This window comes from Urocitellus parryii, chromosome 3 (genome assembly GCF_045843805.1).
Source record: "Urocitellus parryii isolate mUroPar1 chromosome 3, mUroPar1.hap1, whole genome shotgun sequence".
Lineage (NCBI taxonomy): Eukaryota > Metazoa > Chordata > Mammalia > Rodentia > Sciuridae > Urocitellus > Urocitellus parryii.
Window position 1 is genome coordinate 214,135,820 of NC_135533.1, and position 20,319 is coordinate 214,156,138.

The window sequence follows — 20,319 nt, forward strand, 5'->3', positions numbered from 1 at the left end:
GCTAATCCTTAGCTCTACTAGCATAGCCACGATTCTCAACACTAATCTTTATTAATGAAAACAACTGTTTATTAATTTAATTAAACACCTTACCATTGGAGGCATTTTTGCAGGAATTCTTCTCTCCACATCTCACTTACTAACACCCCACTCAGAACCATGCGACTGCCCCTAACAATAACAGCCCCTTGACTACCATTGTAAGTATAGCCATCTCGGCAGGTAACTTTAAATCTCGAAATATCATTCAAATTTCTCTAAATTTGCAAACATATTAGGATATTTCCCAATTACACAATCTCCCCACCTAAATTTAACTATAAGCCCCAAATCAGTACCAATTCTATTAGTCGTAATCTGATTAGAACTCCCTCCTGAACTATTGTCCTCATTCAAGTTATAGTTTCATCTATCATCTCTAATCCAAAAACACTGATCAAGTAACATTTCTAGTATTCCTCCTCTCCATTATTTTAACCTAGGAATTATTATTGAATTCTCACAAATATTCTCAATTACAGTAAAAGTGCTAACACACAAGGATCAATGGTTTACAACCGTAAGCCAACTTCCATAACTGTATCAAGCAGCCACACCTCAAGTCTTCATGAATTAAAACTAGCTCCTCTCCATCAAATTTAACCAAATCCTCTAAATTCTTAAAGTCAATAGCAATTCCCACCTCATCATGTACATTCATGAGAGAACAATTAATAATTCCATTAAAAGTCCTAACAATAATGTATTTCAAATCATAATTGTAGGCCTTCTAGTCTCAGGATATTCTTCTGTAGCCATAGCTGTAGTATACCCAAACATTACAGCAGTCCCCCTAAATAAATTAAAAAAAAAATATTAACCCTCAGAAAAATTCACCAAACCATTGTACAATTTCACATCCAATTCTTCTACTAACAATTAAACCTAATCTGCCATAAATGTGACACTTTTAGAAGAAAATCCTACAAGACTTAGAACAATAATTATATTTAATAAAAATGCAGCATATTGCATTATTTGTACATATGTGTGTGTACCCGTGCATTTTTTAAAGCTATACTATTCATATTGTCTGGAGAAATCATCCATAACCTGAATGACAAAGAGATCGTTCAAAAAATAGGAGGTCTATTTTAATCCTTACCATTCACTCCTCCTTACTTATCAGTGAAAGCTTGGTCTTCTCAGGAATACCTTTTCTAACAGTGTTCTACTCTGAAAAAGTAGGCCCAGATAGCCATTGTGTTGGATTAGGCTCCAGCTTCCTTAATAAGACTCCTATGGCACAAGAATTAAAATCAAGAGTCAATAAATAGGATGAATTCAAACTAACCAAGTTAGAGACATACGGAGTTTATCAAATTCAAGTTCGTTGTCTCAACCCTGTATCATGATAATCTTGCAAAGCAAGAACATGGCATTCGCCAAGTCCAGACACCCTGCCAAACCTCTCGTATGGAGCCAATGTTTTAGTTCCCTCAAATCTAACAGCTATTGGCCTGTGATGGCACACATTGCCCAGTGTCTTTTTCTGCTCTGTGCAATATTCCTAGTCCTGCAGGCTCACGGGCTTCCTGGACCCTACAGTTAGGAGGTTGTGTCATTATCATCATGGGATTCAGTTTAGGACATATTAACACTTTTTTTTCTTATGTTTTTTACTGAATGAACATTGATGCAGATGAATCTCTATGGCATGCTGATTTTAGATCTTTTAGATATATACTAAGGAGTGGGGATAGCTGGGTCTTATGGTGGTTCCATTTCTAGTTTGATGAGGAATCGCCATACTGCTTTCAAGAGTTTTTGGCACTAATTTGCAGTCCCACAAACAATCAATGAGTGGGCCTTCCCCCCAAGTCCTCACTAACATTTACTATTATTTGTATTCTTGAGAATTGCCATTCTGCCTGGAGTGAGATAAAATCTCAATGTAGTTTTTGATTTGCATTTCTCTAATTGCTCAAGATACCAAACATTTTTTCATATACTTCTTAACCATCTTTATTTCTTCTTTCATTTAGTTCCATTCCCCATTTTTAAATTGGTTTATTTTATTTTTTGCTGTTATGATTTTTGGGTTTTTTTTAATATGTTCTGGATATTAATGCCTCATCTGAGGAGCAGGTGGCAATGATGTCCCATCCTGCAGACTCTCTTCAAGCTTTTGTTTGTTTTCTTTGTTGATGTAAGTTCTTTCCATCACTAGATTTTCAAGCATTTTTTAACATGACTGGAGTCTATGTTAATAAAATGGACAGATAAACTCAGGAAATGTTGAACTTAATTGTAAGAGGTTTCAAAATGAGCACAAATGTTCTGAGTGTATGGATACATCTACACTGTACTATATTTTGATGATTTTATAATTAACACTTTAATTAAAATTTTTTATTTCAACTCAAAAATTTTCCATTTATGAAGAAAATTCATGAAAATATTGTAACAAGATTGAATAAAAGTACTTATGGACTTAATTACTTATGGAGTTATAATCATGAATTTGCTGTACTATCAGTAATTTTGCCAATCAACAGTGACTAGAATCAATAGGATCATTAGGGTCAATATGTTGGGATACAGCATGATGTTCTGTGCAAGCATGAAAAAACAAAAATTAAGTTTCATTAAACATCAGTGTGACATCGGTAAAGACACTTCCTGGATGTTTGTGTTTTCATGACATCTTAGCTAATGTAATTACATTCTTTATGCCCACAAATATAAAGCATATGGTTCCATCTACAACAGGAATCAGTGTTCCTGGTCTTAGTAATTACGTGGATTTTTTTTTGTTTATTATTTAAAAGGAATACTGGAAATCATTAAGTTTTGAAAGCTAGGTTCATAAAATGAAGATGAGCAGAAAAATTAAAAATGTGGAGAACTGAATTGTGCACATGTGCCCTACTGGGTCAGGAAATCGGCCATTCCAAATTCCTATTTTCTGTCCTCTTGGTCTTAAAAGATGTGCACTCCTGGGATCTGAATGATTGTAAACTAACTGGTTTAATGAGGAGCTTTGGATATTGAGCCCCAGGGAAAGAGAGAGCATGGGAGTCAGCCTGCGACCACCTCATTCAAAAGACCTGCTTCATTGGGACACAGCAACTGGGCCTCTTCCTAGAGAGGACTTATTTAGTTTCTCTGCATTTCCTGAGGACATGTCTTGTAAGGTTAATATCTGGGAGAGATGCTGAAACCATTCCTCTTGAAGCCAACCAGGTAATACAGAGTAGCTTAGGAAATGCTTTGACTTGAGGGGCAACTATGCACTAGAATTTCATCCTTGGGAACAGTGGGGGTAGGGGAGGGGTGGATGAGCAAAATGGGAGGGAGGAACAGGGGGTCCTCCACCTCTCCTGTGAACTGTCTGCAAGAAGTCCCCATTCTGCATGAAGTTCATCTTGAACTCTGTACAACAATGATGATATTATAACATATTCTGAAATCCCCTTGAATATGTATACAGATGTTGCATACAGATGTTGAGAATGTCATTTTGTGAGTGTACACGTTATAGGGCTGCCATAACCAAGTACCAGAGATAGGGTGGCATAAAAATAGAACTTTTTTCTCACAGTTCTGAAGTCTAGAAATCATCGGACCATGTTTTTTGTAGGTGTGGTTGTATTTGAAAGTGTTTCTGCTTCTATCCATATATTTTCTTCTCACCCAAAACTTCTTTCAGATTTGAACAACATGGAAACAAGAAACCACACAGCTATTTCAGAAATTCTTCTCCTGGGACTGACAGATGATCCAGCCCTGCAGCCCCTCATCTTCAGCCTGTTCCTGTCCATGTACCTGGTCACTATGATGGGAAATCTGTTCATCATCCTGGCTGTCAGCTCTGACCCCTACCTCAACACCCCAATGTACTTCTTCCTCTGCAATCTGTCCTTTAATGACATCTGTTTCAGCACAAGCACCATCCCAAAGATGCTGGTGAAAATCCTAACAGAGGTTCAGAGCACCACATACACTGACTGCCTCTCCCAGGTCTGTTTTGCCTTGATTTTTGGTGGTTTAGAGAACTGCCTCCTAACAGTGATGGCCTATGATCGCTATGTGGCCATTTGTCATCCCCTGAGGTACACAGTCATCATGAACCCCTGCCTGTGTGTCCAGCTGATTCTGATCTCCCTGCTCATCAGCACTGTGGACGCCCTGCTGCACACTCTGGTGGTGCTGCGACTGTCCTTCTGCACAGAAGCCCTGGAGATCCCCCACTTCTTCTGTGAACTTGCTCAGGTCATCAAGCTGGCCTGTTCTGATGCCCTCATCAATAACCTGCTGGTCTATCTGGTCACTGGTCTCCTCGCTGTTGTGTCTATCTCTGGAATCGTTTTCTCTTACACTCACATTGTGTCCTCTGTCTTGAGAATGCCATCATCCAGAGGAAAGCACAAAGCCTTTTCCACCTGTGGGTCTCACCTGTCGGTTGTCTCCCTGTTCTATGGGACAGGGTTTGGGGTGTACATTAGCTCTGAGGTGACTGACTCCCCCAGGAAGACTGCAGTCGCTTCTGTGATGTACTCTGTGGTCCCTCAGATGCTGAACCCCTTCATCTACAGCCTGAGGAACAGGGACATGAAGGAGGCCTTGAGGAAGCTCATAGGAAGGGCAGCTCCTCCTCTGTGAGGTATTATCTGATTTGGATTTGGGCTTCCAGAGTAAGTCACAGTGACAGGACTCCTGCTTCACAAGAATACCTTATTCTTTCATCACTACATTGTTCTGAATGTATGAGACCACATAATGACCATGTGCATTTTAGATTGGCTTGAAACCCGAGTATTTTTTTCATTCAATTTGAAATATTTGGCAGATAATTTAAGTTCTTTAAACAATTTTCTTTGCTTGGGTTTCAGAGAAGCAGAAACTGAAGGAGCGTTTGTAGCTCTAGCAAACTCTGCTGTGCGCTCTGAGAGAACCACAAGCTGAGGACACGGAAAGTATGTGTCCACCTCACAGGAGGACCTCCAGTGAGGCACAGAAATTGAATTTTCATGGTCAATTGGGGGGAGGATGAGGCAGTTCCTAGAAAACTGTATCCTTATGCTGTCGCATTATCACCCAGCCTGCACAGTTTCATTATTTACAAAATTTACACAATTAGATTATCAGAGGCTTCAGATCATTTTACAATATTGGACTTTTTATTTACAAAGATGCCCTGAGTTCTTCAGGAAAAAGGAAACCTAACTCTAGTGCATGGAGATAGTAAAGAGGATTGTTGTTCTTGGCAGTGATTTCAGACAAACATGGGTCATTTCAGGCATTTGGGCTCCACTGAGTCCTACCTGAGGTGGCCTCCCCCCAGGACTTGTGCTCCTCAGGGTCCCCAGGAGGTTGCAGGAGATGCAGAGGCTGTACCTGGACATGGGGCTGGAGGCAGACAGCTGAGTGCCCGTCTCTCTGTGCTTTGGTAACTGCCCTCTCTGTGGAGTCTGTGGAACATTAATTTCTGTCAAAGTGAAACCTGTTCTCTAAGTCTCCTAATATGTAACAAAAATGTGCGTGCTGCCATCTACAACTTACATGTCATCCTGCATATTTAGGAAGAGCTCGCTTTCAGTCACCAGACCATGTGGTTGGAATGCAGGCATTTTGAGTGAAGAGTTATGGAAAATAATATTCCTGCAAGATAGCCAGCCCCTGAAGAATATCAGAGAGAAGGTGCAGCTCAGGTGGAGGGACAGGAAACTAGCCAAGCACTAACCTCACAGTTCTGAAGGGAGGAGGCAAATACTGAAGTGCTGGGCCCCGAACGTTTACCCTTTCCATTGCAGATGAGTCCTAAATGGAGAAAAGCAAATAATGAAGCTCTAGGTACCAGTGTGTCCCAGAGACAAGCAGGGAACACCGAGTTGTGGGCTTTTCCCAGTGACAAGCAAATTTAAACCTTTTTACACCTGCCTTCCTGAGCTAAAATTCTCACCTGCACAACTAGGTCGCTGACTGTCCAAACTGCACATCTGCAGTCTCCAATGGTGCATTCGCTCTCGTGGTCAACTGTAAAACCCAGACTCCTTCTGTCACCAGGGGGCCATTTTTCGTACCCAGAAAAAGGAGCCCTCCCGTACCTGGTCCACTGACTTCACTGCAGATGAAAGAAAAGCTTGCTGACCGGAGCTTTGCTTCCCGTCTCCTGCCTCTGTCACTTGGTTGCCAAATGCTCATATTGAGCCCCCAATCTATCTCCCTTTGTCCTCAGTCTTCCAATCATAGTGCCTAGAGAGTAGAGGGTGATCCAGTCATCACCACAGCCCTTCTCCTCCCCAATTTTAATTAGTCAGTCACATAGATTGTGACCCCACACTCCTCCTATTAAAGCAAGGGGCTGTGCTGTGTTAGGGATGAAAACCTGGGCAGATCTTCTTCTGCAGCAGTCAAGTTTCCCTTGCTGATTTCCTACAGCACCCAGATGTTTCTAACAGTCACACTGAAGACATCCATGTCCTAAATTGAAGGGTGGCCCTTGGAATGAGGCTTCCAGATCTTAACGCCTCTTCCTTATGAATATGGCCCTGCATGATAAGAGGGTGAAACGGATTTTTTTGTAGAGTGACCTTATTTCCTATTATGTAGTCGTGTGACAGTGGTCCCCCTCATGATTTGAATACAGCCCTTGCTGCTCTGTCACTGAGGGTTATGTTAAAATGGACCTGTTTTCCTTTCCTCTTCTCCCTTTCCTTCTCCCTAACCTGGGGGCAGGGAACAGGATCAGGTTTTTCCAACCCTAGGCTGAATTATCTGTCCTTGAACACACAGCCACCACAGGAACCAAGTATAATTCAGACGTCAGGGATGGCGATCCAAGGAATGGCTGTCCCCAAAATAACACGTGGATCACAGCCCTCCATAGGGAACACTTGGAATGAGTCACTTCTTTCAAAACCTTCTGTTCTCCTGGATGAGCAGGATCACAGCCCCTGGGATAGGAGCCTCCTGTGTCTCTCCTTAGCTAGCAAAACAATAAAACTGATTTTTCCTTTTCAAAACTGTGTCCTCATCATTCAATGGGCATCAAGGACAAGGACTGAGCTTTTGGTAGCAAGTCATGAGGAGTCTGAACAGCTAGAAACCCAGTCTCTGGTGTAAAAGGCACTGCTTCTCCGTCTGTCTCCAAGAAGTCACAGGTCACCCCAGTGTGGGTAAGGGACACCAGCCCTGGGCCGAGGGGAAAAGTCCCCTGCCGCAGTCCAGCTGCAGCAAAATAGCCGGGGGGTGACGAATAACTTGTGTACGTTGATACAGCAGGAATGGGAGCCGTTTATTGTAGGGCAACAGAGCTATTTATACATTTTGCACAGCTTATCTTAATTAGCATAAACTAGATACATCAATCAACCAATAAGGAATCTCCACACTTAATGGCTCACTTTTGTTACTTTTCAAACCACTCCCTCTGGCATTTTGCCAGGCACCATCCAGACTTGTTTACGAACTCTTAACATTTCCCTGGCAAAATACCAGGTGTTATTTTTGACTTATTTACAGACCTTAACAGTCCCCAAAAAGCTGCCTGGGCTGAAAAAAAAATGGGCAAAGAGAGTAACAGTGGTTGAGTTTGTGCTTGGAATACAGCCCTTGTGCTCTGCCCCTGCAACCAGCAACTTATTTTGAAAATCGACATGTTTCTTTTTCTTCCTTTCTCCCTGCTCCCCCGGATCTTTCCCCCTCCCTGATCTCAGGGGTAATAGGGTGGCCTTTCTTCTCCATTTTATGCAGATTTATCTGTCCTTGAGTACACAGTCCTACAGGAAGGAAGGAATCCAGGCTTTGGGGATGGCACCAGAAGATCTCAAAAATGAATTTCTTACAATTTAATCAGCAAATCACAACTCCAACAGAAAGCATGTGGAATGTGGCCTTTGAATCACCTCTGAAAGCCCCCTGTTCCTGATGATGGGCAGAATCACAGCCTCTGGGTCAGGAGTGCCTTGGGTTTCTCCTCTGTCAGCAAAACAATCAAACTTTTTTTCCTTATTCTCAAAATTGTGTCCTCCTTACTGGGTTGGCATTGGAGGCGACGACGGAGCGTTCAGTCACCAGAGGACCTGGCCTCTGCCCAGCCTTAGAGCCCCCTTTTTGCCCCCAGGAGTAAAACTAGAGTTTTAAAGTGGGACTTGGTTAACTGCTTCTGCTGGCAGGTGGGGTCTGGGGGGGGGCTGAGGACCTTGCTGAGTTGTTTTTGGGTTCTTGTTGTGACAGTGTCCACCAAACTAAATGTATGGGGGAAACAAGGGGATAAAGAACTGTACCCAGAAAAGAAAAAACAGAAACTAAAGCCTGTGGTTTATTGGCAGTCTCTGCAAAGGAATGGACAAGGGCCTCCTCTGTTGAATATCAATCTGGCTAGTGTCAGAAAAAAGCCCAAAGAGCCTCTGGGTACAATTGACAAAGTGCAGAGATCACTCAAAGTTAATGGCCCTGTGATGATGATAAGGGAGACAGGTCCTGCTCAAAGATATCCTGTACTCCAACTCCTTGAATGCACCTGGCAGTGGAGAAATGTTTTGTTTTTTCTTTTGTATGTGTGTGTGTATATGCCAGATTATCCAGTCCCTCTCCAGGGGTGAAATTTGTTGTTTAAATTAAATGCATAAATAACATTCTCACCCAAACAGCAACAATTTCTTTTGCAAGTGTCTCCCAGGAAAAGGAAAAACAAGCTTTCTCCTCTGGAGGTCTTCTAAAAGTGAATAAGGCCATTTGGGCTAAAGGGATCCTGGGAGAATGATCCATGTGATCTTAACCAAGATTTTGTTTAAGGAGGAAATAACATGCCCCAGGAAGGAAAACAAAACAAAACAACAAAAACAAACAAACAAACAAAAAACTCCCCTTAAGAGCAAGGCTTTGATGGGATCCATTGTCCCTCCTCTGGACAAATCTTGAATCACAGATTGGTTTGGTTTGTCAGTCCCCCTACTACATGCTTATTCTTACTGTTATGAAACCTCACACTGATGAGTACTGATTTGTGCAAAATTTGAGCAGTATAAAATGTTTAAAGCATAATGTCCGTTGCTTTTAGGATTTGTCTTTGGTTGAGAAAAGATGGCTTAAAATATTGAGTAAGCTTGTTTTTCATGGATAACTCATAGTTAACAGTTAAAACTGAGTAAATTAAATTTAACATAATAGGATTAATCTTTTTTTAAAAAAATATTTTTTTAGATGTTGATGAACCTTTATTTTACTCATTTATTTATATGTGGTGCTGAGAATCGAACCCAGTACCTCACACATGCTAGGCAAGCACTCTGCCACTGAGCCACAACCTCAGCCCAGGATTGATCTTTATAAATGTTCATTAGAGGGGACATCTGATTTATTTATAAAATTAAAGTACATAAACATCGACTGCTAAATATAATTTCAAGTACACTTGGTTTCTGAATTCCACAAGGTAACACATATTTGGGTTTAGTAAATGTGTTTTTATAGATTGGTAAATGGAAAAATAATTTCAGATTGCAGTATTTCTGTGACTTCACTAAAAGCAAGGATACTAAGAGTTAAAATTCTAACAGGTGTAATTCGATACGAAAAGAGTAAAAAAAAAATTCAGCTGCATTTAAATTAAAATACCATAAAATGCATACAGTATTTCATCATATACAAAAGGAATAATTTGTCTAAATTCAAATTTTTATAAGGATTGTTTCAGAATATGAGTTTAAGAAAAAGTTTAAAACTAGAAAAGTGACATAAGATAGTTATAGTATGGAAGGGGGTGAGGGATGGCTGAATCATAGACACATGTTATTGTTGGAGAAAAGTAATGATCTTAGGTGTTTGGGACACCACAGGGTAAACATAATGAACAGAAATGCATTGTATATCACACAGAGAGGAGAGAGATTTGAATGTAATCACCACAACAAAATGATAAAGCTTTGAAGAGATGGGTGTGCTAATGACCCTGACTTGATCTATCCCCAGTGGATACAGGAATCAGAACTACACAGTACTCTTCCTAGATATGTGCACACACAGGTCATTCGCAACACAAAGGAACACTTATGAAAAACAGAGTTCTACACTTTTCCTTGGCAAACAATGTATTTCTGGTATTCTGGAAAGAAGAATGAAGAACACTCCTCACTATGGAGATAAATCCACAAAGGACTTTGGCTTTATCCCACTCAATATATCATGTTAGCACTGTTTTTGAAACCAGAAGTATTTTACTGTATTTTTCATGTACTTTTGTTTTGGTTGATGAAAACATTTATCTTATTTTATAATCCCATAGATGACTTTCTACATGTTACCTATTATTTCTCTTTTTAAAAGTGAATGAGAGGCAGGAGCCTGTAGTCCCAGTGGTTCAGAAGGCTAAATAGGAGGATAGAGAGTTCAAAGCCAGTCTCATCAATGTCAGAGCTCTTAGCAACTCAGTGAGACTCTGTGTCTAAATAAAATACAAAATATGGCTGGAGGTGTTGCTTAGTGGTCAAGTGCCCCTAAGTTCAATCCCTGGTATTAAAAAAAAAAAAAGTAAATGGGTTTGGGGTTGGGGATATAGCTCAGTTGGTAGAGTGCATGCCTACCATGATCTAGGCCATTGGTTCAATCCCCAGTACCCCCGGCGGGGGAGGGGGGGGAGGAGTGATTGAGTTTATAGAAGAGAGATCAGTGGATAAGAGGAAGGGGATTGAGGAGAGGGAGGAGGAATGCAATAAGGGAAGAACAGTGGAATGAAACTGAGCAAACTCTTCTGTGAACACTTACGAATACACCACCATGAAATTCACCTTTATATGTATTGATAATGCATTAGTTTAAAAATTATAAAAAAACAGAAGAGCAGGGAAATGGAGGAAAGAGAGAGGGAGTAGGGAGGAGGGGAGGCAAAGGAAAATCTTTAAAAGTGCATCTGTTTAAGATGTTGGAGAAACACATCACATCATGAATTTCAGATATTCTATCTTGAAAATCACAAATTCCTACAGAAGGGGTTATCATGGGGTAAAATGTGTTGAAAACACAGAAGATCTTGATTAATTAATTAAAATATCATAAAAAGCATACAGGAGTTGAGAGAGGGCGGGTCTCATTGGCTCAGCCCTTAATTACAACATTTTTTAAATGAACACCAACAATGATTGAGCACCTTCTCTACCTACTAAGTGATGGGTGAAATCTGACTAAATGCTCTGAGCATGTGGGTGTATCTGAATGGTACTACCATTTGGTGACTTTGTGATTGAATTATCACCTCAATTAAAAATGAAGAATCATGGGGGTGAGGCATGGGAAGAATGGAGGAACTGCGATTGGGCAAAGGGGAGGAGTTATGGGTCAGGCTATATAGGCAATAACAAAGCAGACTCCATATCATGTAAGAAGTGTTCCTCCCATGGAAAGCCCTACCTCTCTACCCATTAATAGTTACCTAGCATATCATACTTGGCAACAAGAGATAGCAATTTTTAAACAATGTAAAATTGTTCTCTTTGGTTTCCATCTTTCTTGGGCAATGTACCTTGTCAGAGATTGATTGTCTAGATGTTAGTAACCATTCTCTAACTTTTACTTAACTAGGGTCATTTTGACCCATTTCTATTCTGCTTGCTTGCTGCTATGCCAACCTGGAAAGTCCTGTGGGAAATACCAATGTACCCACTGCATTGTCTCGCTAACTGCCCAGTCCAGCTTCTGTAACCCTGCTTTCTTGCAGCTACGTCAACCCAGATGTGGTTTTTGCCGTTAAATATCCTAGAATGTTGAAGCTTGAGGCTGTTCCTTGCAGAGATAGTTATGAGTCCTGCGGGGAGCAGTCACCGGCCCAAGAGCTAAATAAAGACTCTTCAATTTGGATAAAACTTGGTGTGTTTTCTGAGCAAACTGCCCCACAAAGAGGGGGGGAAGGGCACACAGCGGTAGGAAAGATGGTGGAATGAGATAGAAATCATTACCCTAGGTACATATATGACTGCACATGGGGTGCAACTCTATACTACCAATATACTATTGTATACTACCAGAGAAATAAAAAGCTGTGCTCCATTTGTGTTCAATGAACCAAATGCATTCTGCTGTCATGTAGAACTAATTAAATTTAAAAAAATAAAAAATATAGAATAAATAAAACATAAAAAATATTTAAAAAGTATTTTATCAGATATTTTCTCCTATACTGAGGCTTATTTTCATTCTGTGACATGGTATTTACAGAGCTAAAATTTTTAATTTTAAAACTACATTTTGTTAATTCTGTTTTAAATGGCTTATTCCTTTATTTGTCATTATCTACCAAGTCATCATCAAAACCAAGGTCATCTACATTTTCTCCTATGTTATATTCTAGGAGTTTTGCAGTTTCAAATTTTATGTTAATTTGGTTAATTTTTGTGAAGGGTACAAGTCTGTGTATAGGTTTTGTTTTATTTATTTTTTTGTCTTTCACTTTTTGTAAGTGGATGCCCAGGTGTTCCAGCTCATTTGTTGAAAACACTTCCTTCTGTATTTCACTGTCTTACTCTTTTCCCAAAAATCATTTGACTATATTTATGCAGGTACTTTTGATTTGTCTACTGTTCTGTTGATTTGTCTATTGTTTCATCATACCACAATGTCTTTATTAATATAACATCATATACTATAAATTAATATAACATCATATATTGTAATGTAACATCATAGTAAATATATATTATATATAACATTAATATTATAATAGTAATATAACATTGAAGTCAGAGTAATTCCTTTAAAATTTGTTCTTTTCTGCAATATTATGCTGTTTATTCTGAGTCTTTTAGCTCTCTACATAGACATTAGAATAAGTTTCTCAATATGCATAAAATAATCTACTGGAACTTTCTTTGGGATTGTATCAACTCTATAGATCATATTGGGAAGAACTCACATCTTGAAAATATTGACTTTTCTCATCCATGATACTCTTCATTTATTCATTAATTTGTTTAACAGAGGTTTGTATTTTCCTTATATAGATTTTGTATATATTTATAGATTTAGTCCTACTTATTTTATTTATTGTTGTAATAATGTGAATATCATTGTGTTTTAATGTCAAAATTCACTTGTTAATTGCTGATACATTATAATCTTATATTCTGGAAACTTGATACAATTTCTATGTATTCCAAAAAAATGTGGACACATAATTTCTACTCAAAATCTCCATTTCTAAAGAATATTACTGAAACTATTTTAACATTTTTGAAAAAAGTACCTATGAAATTCTAACCCATGAGTCATGGTCCTTGCCTATATTTTTTGTAATCAGTACTGATTAAAAAAATAAACTGATTAAGGCCCTCTATGCAAACATAAAGAACAAATATTACAACTCAGTACACAGCAATGTGACATAAGAAAAGACACTTGTGAGGGAATTTTCACCATATCTTAGTTAATATTTATAACTGCATTCTTTATGCCCATATATAAGGCATATTTTCATATCTATGGTGGAAATCAGTGTTCCTGATATTAGTAACTATGTAATTTCTTTTTTTTTGTAATTTAAAAGGAATAATGGGATTCATTGAGATATGTGTTGTGCCATTACCCTAAAATGGAGATGAGCATAATAAAGGATGTGGAGAACTGAATGCTGCACATGTGGCCTCCAAGGTCAGGGACTGAGCCGCCCTGAATTACTCTCTTCTGTGCTCTTCATCCTTAAAGCTATGCACTGTTGGGATTTGAATGACACTAAAGCAACTGGTCTCAGGAGGAGCTGTGGATAGTGAGCCCCCAGGGAAACAGACAATATAGGAATCAACCTGTGACCAGCTCACTCAGGAGCCCTGCATCCGTCAGGGCACAGCACCTGGGCCTCTTCCCAGAGAGGACTCCTCTTGGACAGGAGCCTGTGGACTTGTTTAGCCTGTCTGCATTTCCTGAGGACAGACTTTCCATCTTCAACATCCAGGTAAGATGCTGAAATCATTCCTCTTGATGAGAACCAGGTAACAGAGTCCCTTAGCAAATGCTTTGAACTTGAGGGCAAGGATGTCACTAGAATTTCATCTTGAGCAGCCATAAGGGAATAAGAAAAAAAGGGAGAGAGAAAAACAAATCCCCCGTGTTTGAAATTCCTAAGGAGTCTGCTGGTGTGGTTTTCTAAGAGCCTTACTGCTGCAGTCTAAACAATTTTTCTTCACCCAACATTTATTAGAGATTCTTCAACAACATGGAACCCAGAAACCACACAGCTGTTTCAGAAGTCCTTCTCCTGGGACTGACAGATGACCCAGCCCTGCAGTCCCTCATCTTCAGCCTGTTCCTGTCCATGTACCTGGTCACCATCCTGGGAAACTTGCTCATCATCCTGGCTGTCAGCTCTGACCCCCGCCTCCACACCCCCATGTACTTCTTCCTCTGCAATCTGTCCTTTAATGACATCTGTTTCAGCACAAGCACCATCCCAAAGATGCTGGTGAACATCCTAACAGAGGTTCAGAGCACCACATACACTGACTGCCTCTCCCAGGTCTGTTTTGCCTTGATTTTTGGTGGTTTAGAGAACTGCCTCCTAACAGTGATGGCCTATGATCGCTATGTGGCCATTTGTCATCCCCTGAGGTACACGGTCATCATGAACCCCTGCCTGTGTGTCCAGCTGATTCTGATCTCCCTGCTCATCAGCACTGTGGACGCCCTGCTGCACACTCTGATGGTGCTGAGACTGTCCTTCTGCACAGAAGCCCTGAAGTTCCCCCACTTCTTCTGTGAACTTGCTCAGGTCATCAAGCTGGCCTGTTCTGACACCCTCATCAATAACCTGCTGGTATATTTGGCATCAGGTGTATTTGGTGGTGTTTTTCTCTGTGGAATCATTTTCTCTTATGTTCACATTGTGTCCTCTGTCTTGAGGATGCCATCATCCAGAGGAAAACACAAAGCCTTTTCCACCTGTGGGTCTCACCTGTTGGTTGTCTTCTTGTTCTATGGGACAGCTTTTGGGGTGTACATTAGCTCTGCAGTGACTGACTCCCCCAGGAAGACTGCAGTGGCTTCAGTGATGTACACTGTGGTCCCTCAGATGCTGAACCCCTTCATCTACAGCCTGAGGAACAGGGACATGAAGGAGGCCCTGAGAAAACTAATTGATAAAACAAGTTCTCTCCTATGATGCACTCACATTTTGGGGGGAATTATGTTTCAAGTGTTCATAAAAGAACAGAATGCCTGGTACTGCTATCATTGCATTTTCCCAAAATGACTAAGCAACATAATGAGCAGGTGCATTGAACTTGGTTCAGATCCTGACATTGCTTCATGGTTATCTCTATGAGGGTTTCCACATGATTTCAATGATCTAAACACAACAGCTTTTCTCAGGTCCCAGAGGATCTGTCTGAAGCAAATGTTCTCTGGTATGTTCTCACAAGAAGGTAGGTGGAGAAGGCAGACAGGGCAGGGTAGTATTTAAACAAAGTGGTGTTTTTGAATATGGAATAGTTTTCAGCTGTCCCCTGGTTGGGATCTTGTTCATTTCATCCTAAACTTAATCCTACTGTGAGGATAAATGCAAAAGCCTGAGTATTCATGCCCTGTGAAGCCACAGCTGGGACCTGTTACTGCTAATTCATATCCTTCAAGGCAGTAAGAACACCCACCATCATTTGGGTCATTATCCATAAAGTTTCATAATTAGATGATGTCATAGCAGAGATTCTGTGATAGTTGAACTTGATTAGTGAAGATGCTTTTCATCCTAATAAAATGTAGAAACCTGATGTTAATATACTCAAGTAATAAAGGGTGTTATCTCATCACAAGGACATCAGAGGTTTTGGGTGCACATTTGTTCTGCCTTGACTGACTCCCCCAGGAAGAGTGTAGTGGCCTCAGTGATGTCCACTCTGGTCCTTTACATGTTGAACAGGGATGTGAAGGAGGCCTTGAGGAAGCTCATGAGTAGAACTGCTCTTTTAGGCTGTGTCTTTGGCTTTTGACTTGTATTTCTAGATGAAAACAAACTGACAGGTTTCCTCAAGACCCAGAATGCCCTGTGATTCTGCCACCCCATGTTCCTAAAATGATGGGGAAAGGTGACAAACAAGTGCATGTAAATTTCTCTTGAAGCATGATACTGAGTTTTGTCCAAGTCTGTGCCGTTAGACATAAACTTTCAATATTGCAAACACAGTTTCTTGCTCAGGTTGTATAGAAGTAGAGCCTGAAGGAAGCGTTTAGATCTAGAAAACTTGTGTTGGCACAGTCTTAGAAACAGGCAAGTTGGAGGACGGAAAAGGCTAGGGAAATATGTAAGCAATGTACTGTCACCTAGAACACAACCTCTCCCAATCACAAGCCTGCCTAATAGAAAGGCTAGCTGCACTTCCTCTTGGATTTCAAGCTCTTCTTTGGTTTTTGGACAGTTCTGTAACGTAAGAAGGTGGAGTGGGCTGGGAACAATTTGCCCAAGTCAAGGCCTTGTGTTGAGACCATCTTCAGCTTGGTCCTATGGTTAAGGCCATGGGCACTGATCTCACTGGTGGACCCCTGTGAAGCAAAGATACTGCATTCACACTCAGGGAATGACTGAGATGCCTCCTGGGAAACTGTGTCCTTTTGAGGTCACATCAGCATCCACCCTGTTCATTCGCACTGTTATAAAATGCAAATGTTTAGATTATCTCAGTAACGGTTTTGAAACAATGGTTTGGAACAAAGAGAATTTTTTTCTTAAAAGGACTTCAGGAGTAGGAAAGAGAACTTTCCAGACTGGTGGTTTCCCTGAGTCCTACAGGAGGTGGACTCTTCTAAGGAGTGCTCTCCTCAGAGTCCCCAGGTGATTGCCACAGATCCAGGTATTGAGGCAGAAAGCTGAGGGCCCTGACTTGGACCACAGATTGCAGACCTCTCTAAGGATTTGTGTAGAAGATACCTGTGTCATCTATGGCTTTATTTATTTATTTTGGTGGTGTTGGGGATTGAACCCAGGGCCTTGTGCATGTGAGGCAAGCACTCTACCAACTGAGCTACATCCCCAGCCCTGAATGGTGGCTTTAAAATTGATACTTCCATATCCCAATCCTCTTCACTTGTGAATGTGAGCATGTGTGTGGGTGTTACTCATGTTGAAAAAGGATTTTGCAGAGAATGATCTTGTCCAGATGATATGACAGTCTGTAAATGTAATTGCATATATCCTCATCAGAGAAATAGAGAAATTTGGCTACTGCAGCCAGTTTTGTTTCTGTTTGTTTTTGTGACGTCATGGCTTAGAACACCACAGCCAGACACCCTGCCACTGAGCTCCTCCCAGCCCTGTGGTCAGTTTTTAATACTAATGCCCGTAATCCTTCCCCTCTAAACCTTATACAGAACAGTAAGGCCTTCTTATCACTCATTCTTACATGGCTGAACAAGTGATTACAACCATTTTCTTCTCTTTGACCTTGATAAATGATTTCTGCATCTTGGTTGTCAAGGTCATAAATGATTTCTGCATCTTGGTTGTCAAGGTCATAAATGATTTCTGCATCTTGGTTGTCAAGGTCATAAATGATTTCTGCATGTTGGTTGTCACTTTCATTGGCGTAGCTCTGAGAGTCCATCACTTTGGGGGGTTTAATGTACTTTATTTTTCATGCTGTATGGTGACAGTAAAAACCCAGTCTTCACCATTTTGATAAAATTTGTATATCTGTTTCATTGCCATTATGAATAAAGCTGAATGGATATTGTCTTTCATGTTTCTTCATCAAAATGAAACATGTCTGACTTGGGAAGTAATTATTGGCTACAAGGTCTTCCTTCCTTTGGGCATTGCTAACTAGCTTGCTTACTTTTCTGTTCTTCCTTTTTCATATACTGGGGACTGAAATCAGAGACCCACTAACACTGAGCTATACCCCCAGCCCTTTTTATGTTGTTTTGAGAATGGGTCACACTAAGTTGTCTGGGAAGTCCTTGAACTTGTGATCCTCCTGCCTCAGTCTCCTGAGTAGCTGGCACCACAGGCTTGTACCTCTGTGACCAGCAAGAGTGTAGCTTCCTTCAACCAACTTACAGGGGCAAGAATTTGACAATACAACCCCATATTCTCAGTGAGAATGAACACCATGAAAAAGATAGAACATAACAAGTCCTAGTGAGGATGTGGAGATAGGAACTCTGTATATTCTTGTTGAGAATTTAAATTAGTGCAGACATATGGAAAATATTATGGGGTTCCCCTCAAAACTAAAACTAGGGCTACCACTCAACCCAGAAATTCCTTTCTTGAGTATCTACTCAAAGAAAATGAAATAAACAGGTGAAAAAATACTCCACCAGTATTCCCAGGTCTGTTGTGCCAGAGGCATCAAACGCGCGCGCGCGCACACACACACACACACACACACACACACACACACACAGAATAAATACTATCCTATCATGAGGAAGCATGCAATTTTTATCATTTGTGACAAATGCAGGATACTTTGAACACCGTGTAAGTGAGATAAGTCAAGCATAGAAAGACAAACATAGCATGATCTCACACAGAGCAGGAATCTCACAAAATTGATATCATAGAAGTGGGAACAGAATAGTGGCCACCAGATACAGGGATCACAGGAGGGAGGGCAGAGAAAGGGAGATCGATCACTAGGTACAGGGTTAGGGTCTGATAGGAAGAATGAGCTATGGTATTTTCTGGCCCAGCAAGGTAAACATAATTAACAGAGATGTATATCTTCAAATGAAGACAGAAATATGAATGTGCTCACCAAAGAGTAAAGACAACATTTTAGGGGATGGATATGCTAGTTAACCTGAGTTTTCACTACTCAATCCACAAAAGAAACAAAACATCACATTGTACCTCACAAATACATACAGATATTTTGATCAAGTCAAAACCAAATCAATTAGTTGATTAAAGACAACTTTTACAGTTGTTCTTGGCTACAGTCTCCTAGAAGAGTCAGTCCTCATTACTTGGACACAGCATCGTGTTTTTGCTTGGAGAGATACATTCATACAGGCTCTGGCTTCTGTCTACTTGTGATGTCATGTTTGCCTTTTATTCTTTTTGAAACTGAATTAATTTTATTATTTCACATTACTACTGTTTTTGTGTTTTAAGAAAAATTTCCCATGTTTTATAAGCCCATTGAGAACTTTAGATATTTTATCTCCCATTCCTCTTCTTATAAGAGATCGAAGTTGAGATGTAAAGGAAGATATTTGATGCTATTTGATCTAAATATTAAATCATGCATCTTGAAAACTGAAAGTTCATATAGAGTGACTTATGTGGGCTGAGGGTGGAGCTCAGTGGTAGAGTGTGTGCCCAGCACCTGTAGGGCCCTGGGTTTCATCCTTGGCACCCACAGAAGCAATGAATCAACCTACGGTGAAATGTGTTTGTAAGCACACTCAGAGACTGAGCTTTTTCAATGGACAAGGTTTTAAAATGAATTCCCACATGGAGCAGAATCTCCACACATCAAATGATAGCTGAGATCTGTCCGGGTGTGCTAAGCATGTGAATCCATCTGTGTATTACCAGTTTTTGATGATTTTGGAATTGAAGTAACCCTTCTGTGAAACAGATAGAACTGTGATTTCAATTCACGGTCTCCATTAGTGAGGAAAAAGACTCTTTGACAAGACTGAAAACTTGTTTATAAAGTTCTAATCAGGGTGTCGTGGTCCTGTCTGTATATTTGGCATTCAGTGTTAATCCTACACTAGATGAGTCTTCTGTGAAAAACATGAAAACCGGAATTAAGGTTCAGTAAACATTATTGATATAGAAGAGAACACTCCCCCTTTGGCTCATTTAGTCTGACGGTACGTCCTGAGGACAGAGGTTCCACCCTCAATTTCCAGGTGAGATGCTGGACATTGTTCCTCCTGAAGTCAACCAGGTAACACAAAGTCCCTTATCAAATGCCTTGGAAGGGGGTGAGTGTATGACGGTAATCAGATCCTGGGAAACAGGTAGGAGTGTAAGAATCAGGGAAAAAAAGGCATGATGAGAAGTAGCCCCACTCCTCTCCTGCCCACTGTGAGACCCCATGACATGTTCTCCATCATGTTTCTCCCAGGACTGACCAGTTCTCATTGTCTGGTCTCACCCTGTTCAAGGACAGAGCCCATAACCTTCAGTGTAGGAATCTGCCCCTTCTCCAGTGTGATGACAGTTACAAAGCATTCCAAAATTTACTTGAGTTCTTACAGATATGCTGGTGAGGGGGTTTGTGAGTCTCTTAGTTGCCAGGGCTGGCATAACCGAGAACCACAGACTGGGCACCATCACAACAGAAATCTATTTTCTCACAATCTGAAATATAGAAGTTTGAACTTAATGTGTCCACAGGG

The 20,319-nt window shown here is 40.5% G+C and overlaps 2 protein-coding genes and 1 non-coding gene across 3 annotated transcripts; 2 read left to right on the top strand and 1 right to left on the bottom strand.

The window, feature by feature from the left end:
- Positions 1-3,699: 3,699 nt before the first annotated feature.
- On the top strand, positions 3,700-4,644 carry LOC144253583 (olfactory receptor 7G2-like). The gene has a single exon (XM_077795815.1). It carries the CDS (start codon positions 3,703-3,705, stop codon positions 4,642-4,644), a length of 942 nt encoding a protein of 313 aa, XP_077651941.1. The 5' UTR covers positions 3,700-3,702.
- Positions 4,645-14,185: 9,541 nt separating this feature from the next.
- LOC144253584 (olfactory receptor 7G2-like) lies at positions 14,186-15,127 on the top strand. The gene has a single exon (XM_077795816.1). It carries the CDS (start codon positions 14,186-14,188, stop codon positions 15,125-15,127), a length of 942 nt encoding a protein of 313 aa, XP_077651942.1.
- Positions 15,128-16,919: 1,792 nt separating this feature from the next.
- On the bottom strand, positions 16,920-16,992 carry Trnav-cac (transfer RNA valine (anticodon CAC)). The gene has a single exon. It is a non-coding gene; the product is annotated as a tRNA-Val (tRNA).
- Positions 16,993-20,319: the final 3,327 nt, after the last annotated feature.